General features: G+C 41.0%; 1 protein-coding gene across 5 annotated transcripts in view; it reads right to left on the reverse strand.

Moving 5' to 3' along the window:
* Positions 1 to 7,014, reverse strand: part of INTS10 (integrator complex subunit 10) — a 32,430-nt gene extending 25,416 nt beyond the window's left edge. For 2 of the 5 annotated variants that reach the window (XM_029936802.1, XM_029936791.1), the window contains exons 1-7: positions 6,777 to 7,014; positions 6,116 to 6,183; positions 4,875 to 4,978; positions 4,075 to 4,214; positions 1,588 to 1,669; positions 996 to 1,136; positions 398 to 569 (exon numbers count right to left, since the gene is read on the reverse strand). In XM_029936802.1, coding sequence (XP_029792662.1) covers positions 398 to 569; positions 996 to 1,136; positions 1,588 to 1,669; positions 4,075 to 4,214; positions 4,875 to 4,978; positions 6,116 to 6,183; positions 6,777 to 6,905 — 836 coding nt within the window. In that variant the 5' untranslated portion in view covers positions 6,906 to 7,014. The remainder of the gene's footprint in view (positions 1 to 397; positions 570 to 995; positions 1,137 to 1,587; positions 1,670 to 4,074; positions 4,215 to 4,874; positions 4,979 to 6,115; positions 6,184 to 6,776) is intronic. The other 3 variants (XM_029936798.1, XM_029936810.1, XM_029936814.1) reach the window with 3 other exon arrangements.
* Positions 7,015 to 10,795: the final 3,781 nt, after the last annotated feature.

Here is a 10,795-nt window from a genome sequence, read left to right on the forward strand (position 1 = left end):
CATAAACACCAAGGTTACAGAATCTGCCCAAACAAAAGTATACCTATGCATTATATGCTTTTAAAGAATGTGATTTTGGTTTTTTTTTAATAATTTTTTAAAAAGTATTTTATTTATTTTTGAGAGACAGAGGGAGACAATGCGAGCAGGGGAGGGTCAGAGAGAGAGAGGGAGATACAGAATTCAAAGCAGGCTCCAGGCTCTGAGCTAGCTGTCAGCACAGAGCCTGACACGGGGCTCAAACCCACAAACCGTGAGATCATGACCTGAGGCGAAGCTGGACACTTAACCAACCGACTGAGCCACCCAGTCGCCCCTGTGATTTTATTTTTAAAGATCTTGAGAATATGGTATCAGAAGACTTGCTAAGCAATTCTAAAAATGAACAATGTTTTACCGTCTTCCTTTATCCATTTGCCATTCACATCTCATTCCAACAACATTTAAAATCTTAAACAACCTCTCCCAAGGGTCCACAATCTGGGACGATTTTTCAGTCAGCCCTTCTATTATGTACTTCTGAGAGCTCCGTTTGCTAGGTGACATTAAATCAGATGATTCTTGGGTGCCTAGAAATGAGAAAAGAATGGCCTACAATTAACTTACTCTATATGTGGTACTTGACAGAGAAAGAAAAAGTTAGAATCCCTGTTCAAAAGACAAGGGCTCAGAATCCTAACACATTATGTGCTTTGTTTAAAGACTCCCCTACTGGCCACTGGTATAGCAGAAAATGAGTTTTGAGCTGTGGTACATGTATGAAGCTCAGTGCACTCACATCATGGTCCAGCAAGTTGACTGTTTTCAGCCAAAGAGTAAAACTCATTCCAGAAAATCTCATTTCTTACCTGTAGTATTTTTTTTCTAGGAACCATCTTTTAGAAACACTATCAGTCTGGTGTGTATCCAGAGAATAATCAGAATGATGAAGGATTTTTTGAGTTTGCAATTTACTAAAGTCTGAGTAAATAAAACTGCAGGGTATTTTCACTTACCTTGGTGCTGACTCTCTATTTGAGTAGACCTAGTGACATAATTGATATAAAATTCAGCTGCTTTGTTCAAGTACTTATATAATAAATTGGCAGGCAATCGAACATCATGGTTGTTAATTATCAGAGGAAGGACATCACAAACTGTTGAAGGGGAAAAATAAGAAAAAACAATTAAGCTTTCTGTCTATTCTACAATTCTGAGAAAAACAAAATTTTAGAGCTCACCTAATTTAATTATCTAAAATATATAGGGGAACGAACCCCTTATGACACATCTATTTAAAATTTACAGTGCACAGGGGCACTGGCGGCTGGAGAGAGCGAGGAAACATTATGTGTAACAGCCTGGTTCTCGCACTGGGTGACAACTGAGATGTTTGTTATTATGCTTCACACTTGCACATATGGCTGTGCGTATTTTTTGGAGATAGCAAATGTTACATAATAAAAGTTTAGAAGTGGTTTAAAGTGCTTTTTGGACTAAAAAAGTAAACCAGGATTTAAATTCCACAAATGCCTTTATCCCTGAAATGATACTTACTCCAGCATATTCTACTCACCAGAGAATACTACAAAATACTATTTTTCTTACCAAATAATTTTCTAAAGCAGTTAACAGGAGAGTCTTGTTCTTCAATAGTTTCAGCTTCTAACAGTGCTTCCCCGAGGCCAACCTGTTTCAAAATACAACTAGTCATTTAAATATGTCACAGTTTAAGATGTCAGAACTACAAAAACAAATGGTTTTTTAAATTTACCATACAGTTTGTATATGCAAACTTCCCCAGGAAACAAATATTCTCATTTGAAAGACTAGAAAAACAAAAAGACACATCAACAACACAACCCAGAAGGAAACCCCAAATTTACCTGGCCAACGACTACTTTGTCTTGGTTATGCTCCTCTATACGAGTAAAATTAAAATGCAAACAAAATGTTTACAGAAACTTAAAGGAAGCATTGGAACTAGTTAGAATAATACAGATTTTCCTTCTTTTTTTTTTGTTTTAATTTTAACGTTTATTTATTATGGAGACACAGAGCATGAGCAGGGGAGGGGCAGACTGAAGGAGAGACACAGAATCCGAAGCAGGCTCCAGGCTCCGAGCTGTCAGCACAGAGCCTGATGCCGGGCTCGAACCCACAAACTGCGAGATCATGACCTGAGCTGAAGTTGGACGCTTAACCGACTGAGCCACCCAGACACCCAAGATTTTCTACAAAACATACAAACTGTTCTCTACATCAAGATGTATTATGTTGGGGTGCCTGGGTGGCTGTCGGTTAAGTGTCCGACTTTGCTTCCAACTTCGGCTCAGGTCATGATCTCATAGTCCGTGGGTTTGAGACCCGCATCGGGCTATGTGCTGACAGCTAGCTCAGAGCCTGGAGCCTGCTTTGGATTCTCTGTCTTCCTCTCTTTCTGCCCCTTCTCTGCTCACTCTCTGTCTCTCAGAATAAAATAAAGACATAAAGAAAAGATGTATTATGTCGAGAAATCTTACCACTCTCAAGAGTTGTCAGGAGTAGCCAGTCATACAGTCTAGGCGAGGTTAGACATAGCTGTTTGATTTTTTTTTTTTTAATTTTAATTTTTGACTGAGAAAAAGAAACAGCGTGAGCAGGGGAGGGCCAGAGCGAGAGTCCCAAGCAGGCTCTACACTGTCAGCGCAGAGCCCACAAGAACCACGAGATCACGACCCCAGCCAAAATCAAGAGTCAGATGCCTAATGGAATGAGCCACCCAGATGACCCACAACTGTATGACTTTTAAGGCCACCTTTCCATTACTTTCTACTATGTATTACCTAGCACAGCAGAAAGTTGGCTTATCAAAACCCACCAAGGTGTCTGTGTTATCTCCTTGGGATCAGTTTGGATGCTTGATGTAGGGGTAGAACAAAGTAAAAGATAATATAACACAAACAGTTAAAAGTTGAGTAATGATCAAGAATGTATTAGGTTGCATAGCATCCTCCCAAAATTCAAGTCCATCTCCACTCAGAATGTGACCTTATATATATTTTATCCTATAAAAAAAATAAGGTCTTTGTAGATGCAATTAGTTAATATGAAAGCATACTCGGTTTTGGCAAGCCATAAATCCAGAGACTACAATCTTTACAAGGTCATGTAAAGACACAGGAACAGACACAGAGGGAAAAAGGCCATGTGACAACAGAGGCAGATACTGGAATGATGTAGCTGCAAGCCATGAAATGGCAAAGATTGCTGGTAATCACTGGAAGCTAGGAAGAGTAGGAAGGGTTCTTCCCTAGAGCCTTTAGAGGGAGCAGGGCCCTGCCCACACCTTGCTTTTGAACCTTCAGCTTCCAGAACTATGAAAGGATAAATTTCTGTTTCTTAAGCCACTCAGTTTTCTGATAACTTTGTTTTAGCAGCCCTAGGCAACTAGTATAGGGAGATTAGCTGGGGTCAAAGCTTGAAAAATGGCATGAGAAAGAATAAACAACAGAGTTTGAATTAACAGAGTTAGTGAGTGATTTGAATTCTGACTCTTCCACTTACTGGCTATGGAAGTTACTAACATATTTAAGATTCGGTTTCCTTATCTGTGAAGTGGGATACTATCTATCTCAAGGGCTCTGGGAAGTACAGGAGATACCGAACACTTATCATGGTCTGCCAATAGCACTCAATAATTATGACAGATAAAAGGAACCACGGAAAAGCACATGAAAAACATGCCTGATAAGACTACAGACTATGGCTCTCATTTAAATTCAAACATGTTGTTGACTAAGATGGAGTAGGATTAAAAAAATTTTTTTTACTGTACTTTACAAATTGCAATAAATAGCACTGTCAAAGCTGGCTGGCTGTTTCCTGACACTGACAGGACAACTTCCATTGAAAATTCATAAAGTTTGATAACAGTGACATCCTTTAAGCTTTACTGACAAAGAAAGATTCCTTAAATTCAGTCTTATCTAGTGCTCTTCAGAATTTCTGCTTTAGAATAATACACACTATTGCTTTTAACCTATTGCTTTTAACTGATGAATGTGTTCACTGGTTTTATTTTCTCTTAAGAAAAAGGAAAGGAAGAAACCATACCCCATGCTGTACCACTGTTTCAGGGAAGCGTCTCAAAAGTAGAAGCAACATTTCTGATCGTTCCAATGTGTTGAAGCATTGTTCTGTTACCTTTAGTAACATTTCGCACTGGACTCGACCAGGGAGAGTTTCAAATAAACCTGCACATAACACATTTTTCTTTAAAAAATTTCTGTCAGAAAGAAAACTCCAAAGTTAAAGTAGAAGTAAGGCATTTTCATGCTATATTTAGAATAACTGAGTTTCACCTATAACCTAGAAGGCTTGGGGTCAGATGGTATTGGACACAGATGTTTGCTGAATGACCCAAAAACCTTTGGAGGCTTTATTGGGTCCAGGAGACAAGAATGGCTTATGTGAAGGGTCACGGTAGTGCTTGCTGTTGGTTGAGATAAAGAAGATGCACTTGTTAAGGATGAAATGACCTAAACTACCTACTTTCTTTTTTATCCAGAATTTGAAATCTTTCATTGTCTATAGCAAGCAACACAAGGCAAGGGTTAACCAGAAAGGTCATAAATCACTAAAAGTTTCTCTCCCATTTTGTGGAGATATGCTTAATCTATATATGCTTTCTGATCACTGTTAAACCTGTTAAAAAAATATATTTAATTCCCTGGAGCTTATAGGTTTCTAAGCAAATGCTCAAGGGACCAAGTGACACCATTTGTACAGATTTCAGTTGTCAAGAGCAAAACATACATTTGGGTACCAATGCTACAAATGTGAGCTACCATACATAACTTTGTAGTCCAGAAATGGTAATTTATATACCCATTACGTTATCACTCCATTCTTACTTCTTAAAAATTGGGTTTGTTTATCCTGTGAATCATTCCTTAATGCTGATGTAATAATGCTGATTTCTCTCCACACCACCGGCTGATCTGGGAAATTCACAAACCTATTTTTAAAATGAATGCATTAAATTGTCAGATTCTATATAATATTCCAAAAAAAGAACATTAGTGTATGGAGAAAAACATATTTTTCTTTATTCCAAGTGAATATGTAGATGTAACAAACCAAACCAAAATAAAGATATAAAAATAAAAACTAATTAAGGAAAATGAAGTTAATCACAAGTCTTTAGAGTTTTTATAAGTGAGAAGACAAATGACCATAATATATACAGTATTCCTAAACATCAACAAGAAAAACAAACAAAAAAAAGCTTAAAAAACTACCCCAAAGTGGACAAAGGCAAATCACAGAAAGAATGCAGTCAGAGAACACTTGAAAAGACAGTCTTATTAGTAATACAATGAACACAAAATTTTTAAAAACGCAGAAAGACTGATAATATCCAATGTTGACAAATGTGTGGGAAAATGGGCACTCTTATACACCGTTAGCAGAAATGTAATTTGGAATAGTATTTTTTGGAGAGTGATTTGGTAGTGTATCAACATATAATGTACCTTTGACTGAAATCAATGTTTAAGAATCTACTCTATAGAAAAACACCACAATATGGGTACAAAATTGCTTACTGACACTCAATATAATCTCAAATAGCTGGAAACTATCTAAGTGCCCACCAATGTTATGAAACCTTATGCAAATATGAAAAAGAAGAGCTCTACATCCCGAGACAGTGTCCCTCCATTTCAATGGGCGAAGAAAGCAAGCTGCAGCATAAGTAGTATGGTCCCACTTTTGTAACCCTTCCCCGCAAATACTTATGTCTTCTGTATAGTGTATGCATGTATGTATACACAAAAACCCAAAATTTGACTCGTTGAATTGTAGGTACTTGTCATTCTCTATGCTTCAGTATTGTCTGAACTTCTGCAAAGAGCATGTATTATTTCCAAAATAAAATAAATCATGGAGAGAAAGGTTTTAACATAAATAAAACTAAGACTTCTCCGCAGAAAGCATGTCCACAGTTAACCGAAGGCCTAGACTCACGACTAAGGAAGCTTTAGATACCAGAGACGTAGATGAACTTGAAGATCTTCCCCCAACTCCCACTTCACACACAAACAAAACCTACGTGAGAGATTCAGGGCAGTGCAAGCCTGAAATCCCTACTCACATGTCGTAAAGCAGTCTCCCGGCGGTGGCTGTCCTCTCCGCGTTCCGTTCAATGGTGTACATCTCATACTGCAACACAGACCAGACCCAAATGTCACAACCTCCACCCGGGCCGGACCTGGGCCGGACCTGGCTCACCGCGCGCAGCGCTGGCTGGCCTTCACTGCGCACCCCCAACTCGGAGGGCCTGATAGTAAAGCATCACTTGATGACGCAGGGCCACGGGCTTAGGAGTGCGACCCTTGGGCTCGCTTACAACCCTTCGGCCCCCAAGATTGGGGAATAATGTCTCAAAAGTAGCAGCCACTAAATAAATGGCTGCCATAATGATGAACGAGGGAACGAAGGGCCTATCCCAGGGCCGAGGTGGTGCCGTTTGGGCCACCGAGTAGCACAACACCCCCACGCCTCCAGCCACTCCGACCTGGAGCGGGGTTCCCAGGTGTCTCCAGGTGCTGGCCTCACCGGGGGGAAGGCGTGGGAAGGGCGTCGAAGAGCGGGGCGGGGGGAGGTGGAGAGAAGTGAGACGACAGGGAGCGCGGCAGGCCGCACGGGAGGCGGCCGGCACCCGAGGCGGGAGCAGCTCGCGGCCAGGGCAGCCCCGGTGCCGCGAAGCGCTCACACCTCCCCGGACACGGCCGCGTGCACAGGCCTGACCTCACCTGGATGTTAAAGTCGGCGGGGTAGAGGCTGCGGGCTGTGATCAGCCAAGCTTTGGCTGCCCACAGGTCCTGCTGCACCAGCTCCCGGGCTCGCTGCACCAGGAACTCACAGTCCCCCTGGGCCGACATGACCCAGGAGGCGTCAGGCCGCCGGCCGCTCAGGCCGTACCTTCCGGCTCCGGAGACGCAGCCGCCGCCGCCTGCCCGCCGCTGCCGCCGCGGGGGAGGCTTCTGCGCATGTCGGAGTTGGCGCATCCGGAAGGATTTTCCGGGTTTTGCGAGTACCGTCCTTCGGTCCGCTCTCATTGACCGTTCAGCCCCTTCTTTCTTTGAGGATCTAAGTGTTTTGGTACCGACTTTTCCAGGTCACCTCCAAAATGTGGAGAAGTGGATCTCCACGCTTGCGGGCTCTGGCGTGACTCTTGTTAAGCTAGGGAGCATGCGCTAGAGCCTGTAGTTGCTGAGATACGGCGCCGGCTTCTTCCGTTCCGGAGAAGACCCATCCCGGAGACCCGCGGATGGGCAGTATCTGGGGGTCCTCGAAGTCTCGTACCTGGAGCTGGCTGGGAAGAAGTTTGAGAGGAACAGGCAGAGGGCGGCCTAGGAGGCGGCGGGGAGGCGGCGGGAAAGAGCGCGCGGGGCGCTCTGTGCCAGGGCGAAGTTGAACCTGTCCCTGGCTCGTTGCTGGGCCTTAGGTTTACGAGAAAAAGTCTGAGGGCAGACTAGTGTCCAAGGTCAGAGGGGCATGGTAATGCCTAGAGTTCGCTATGGTGCATTTTCTCTTTTAAGAGTCTGTCCACATTATATTGTTATGCCTTTATTTGCTGATTTCTGCAACAAGCATAGAGCTGTTGGCAGTAATTAGCACTTGGAAAATGCTTTGCTGCTGAGGTGGGAGCAACAAAGATTATTCTCTCAGCAGAAGTTTTACAATGATGTGGGCTTGTGACCTACAGAAAAATAGTCCATTTTAATTATCTTTTTCCACCAAATCACTGTCATTTTCACCAAAACTCCAGATTTATTTTCCATTTGAGAGAAGGAAAGCAAAATAATCTCCCTGCTCTGGTGAAGGGAGGTCGATTTCAGAGCTGGAGAGGCAACATTTTCCTGCCTAGTAGGAAGAATGTGCCGAAATGTGGTTTCATTAGTTTTCAATCCAAATTCTATATGCAAAACGTTTTACCAAGTTCTGTTTACAACTGGTATCTTCAGTCTATTCAATTTAAAGCCAAGAGGGTAAGGATTCAAAGTTGATTTGTTTTAAAAATAGAAGTTACTATGTACTTCTATACATGAAAATTATATTTTTAATAAATATGGATATATACACTACTACTCATGCTTATATGTAAGGTCTGATATATCTTACTAATTGTGATAATTGACAAATAAATGATCTTAAACTTAATGGTGAGTTAATATGCTAACTTTAGAGATAAGCACCAGAAAGGGCAGGCACAAAGCAGTAGTATGAGCCCCAGTGCTTTATACTGCTATACGTCAAATCTATTAATGTCCAGGCTCTTTTATTTTGCTATTTTGCTTCTGATACCATTCTAAAAATAGCACTTAAAAATTTTTTTTAACATTTATTTTTGAGAGACAGAGAGAGACAGATCATGAGCAAGGGAGGGGCAGAGAGAGAGGGAGACACAGAATCAGAAGCAGTCTCCAGGCTCTGAGCTCTCAGCACAGAGTCGGATGCGGTGCTAGAACCGTGAACTGTGAGATCCTGACCTGAGCGAAAGTCAGAGCTCAACTGACTGAGCCACCCAGGTGCCCTTAAAACGAGTACTTTTAAATATCTTCCCCTTTCCTCAAAATCTTTAAAGTTTGATTTTGTTTTGTTAGTATTCCCAATGATATCTTTAGCTAAGGGTCACTGCATTAACATCAGTCTTCTGTAATCTATTGATTGAATGCTCTAGGAAGCATTCTGGTTCCAAAGGTGCTATTTAATGTGCCCTGATTATGCACAACAAGAGCCTAATTGTGCCATCGCTTTGGAGGCCAGGATTGCCCAGTGACAGATGTTTTTGGCTTTGTAGAAAGAAGATATAAACTTGAACTTAAATATCTCAGTGTCATTTTTACCCTATAATGTACAGGTGATAAAAATGGGTTGCTAGCTTAAATTTTTTTTCATTATTTAATTGATTTTCCCATAAAGTGTTATTGTAAGGATTTTCAAGTGGCAAAAATGACTGATTTGGGTTTTTTTCCTATTTGTTTATTTTTAAAATTTTATTTTTAAATTTAAATCCAAGTTAGTTAACATATAGTGTAATGATAATTTCAGGAATAGAGTTTTTGTGATTCATCCCCTGCATATAACGCCCAGTTATATGTCCCAACAAGTGTTCCCCTTAATGCCCCTCACCACTTTAGACCTTCCCCTGATCCAGTGCTGCACCAGCAACCCTCAGTTTGTTCTTTGTATTTAAGTCTCTTATGGTTTGTCTCCCTCCCTATTTTTATATTATTTCTGCTTCCCTTCCTTTATGTTCACCTTTTTTATATCTTAAATTCCACATATGAGTGAAATCATAGGCTATTTGCCTTTTCTCTGACTTATTTCTCTTAGCATAATATACTCTAGTTCCACCCACATGTTGTAAATGGCAAGATTTCATTCTTTTTCATTGCTGAGAAATATTCCTGCACGTGTGTGTACCACATCTTTATCCATTCATTAGTTAATGGACATTTAGTCTCTCTCCATACTTTGGCTATTGTTGACAATGCTGCTATAAACATTGGGGTGCATGTGCCCCTTCCAATCAGCACTCCTCTCTCCTTTGGATAAGTACCTAGTAATCCAATTGGTAGGTTGTAGGGTAGCTCTATGTTTAATTTTTGAGGAACCTCCACACTGTTTTCCAGAGTGGCTGCACTGGTTTGCCTTCCCACTAGCAGTGCAAAAGGGTTTCTCTTTCTCCACATCCTCGCCAACATCTGTTCCTGCCTGAGTTGTTAATGTTAGCCATTCTGAAAGGTGTGAAGTGGTATCTCATTGTGGTTTTGATTTGTATTTCCCTGATGATGAGTGATGTTGAGTGTCTTTTCATGTGTCTGTTAGCCATCTGGATGTCTTCTTTGGAAAAGTGTCTATTCATGTCTTTTGCCTATTTCTTCACTGGATTATTTGTTTAATGGGTGTTGAGTTTGATAAGTTCTTCATAGATTTTGGATACTAACCCTTTATCTGATATGTTATTTGCAAATGTCTTCTCCCATTATGTTGGTTATCTTTTAGTTTTGATGACTGTTTCTGTCACTGTGCAGAAACTTTTGTCTTAATGAGTTTATAATAGTTCATTTTTGCTTTTGTTTCCCTTGCCTCCAGACACATGTCAAGAAGTTGCTGAAGCCGAGATCAAAGAGGTTGTTGCTTGTTTTCTCCTTTAGGATTTTGTTTTCTCCTCAGAATTTTGATGGCTTCCTGTCTTACATTTAGGTCTTTTATCCATTTTGAGTTTATTTTTGTGTGTGGTGTAAGAAAGTGGTCCAGGTTCATTCTTCTGCATGTCACTGCCCAGTTTTCCTAACACCATTTGCTGAAGAGACTGTCTTTTTTACCATTGGATATTCTTTCCTGCTTTGTCAAAGATTAGTTGCTCATATGTTTGTGTGTCCATTTCTGGGATCTCAATTCTGTTCCATTGATCTGTGTGTCTGTTTTTGTGCCAGTACCATACTCTCTTGATGATTACAGCTTTGTAATACAGCTTGAAGTCCAGAATTGTGATGCCTCCAGCTTTGGTTTAGTTTTTCAAGACGGCTTTGGCTATTCAGGGTCTTTTGGTTCCACACAAATTTTAGGATTGTTTGTTGTAGCTATGTGAAGAATGCTGGTGTTATTTTGATAGGGATTGCCTTAAATGTGTAGATTGCCTTGGGTAGTATTGACATTATAAAATTTTTTTTGAAGTTTATTTATTTTGAGAGAGAGGGAGCAGAGGAGGGGCAGAGAGAGAGGGAGAGGGAGGACCCCAAGCAGGTCCCACACTGTCAGC

This window comes from Suricata suricatta, chromosome 1, assembly GCF_006229205.1.
Source record: "Suricata suricatta isolate VVHF042 chromosome 1, meerkat_22Aug2017_6uvM2_HiC, whole genome shotgun sequence".
Classification (NCBI taxonomy): Eukaryota; Metazoa; Chordata; class Mammalia; order Carnivora; family Herpestidae; genus Suricata; species Suricata suricatta.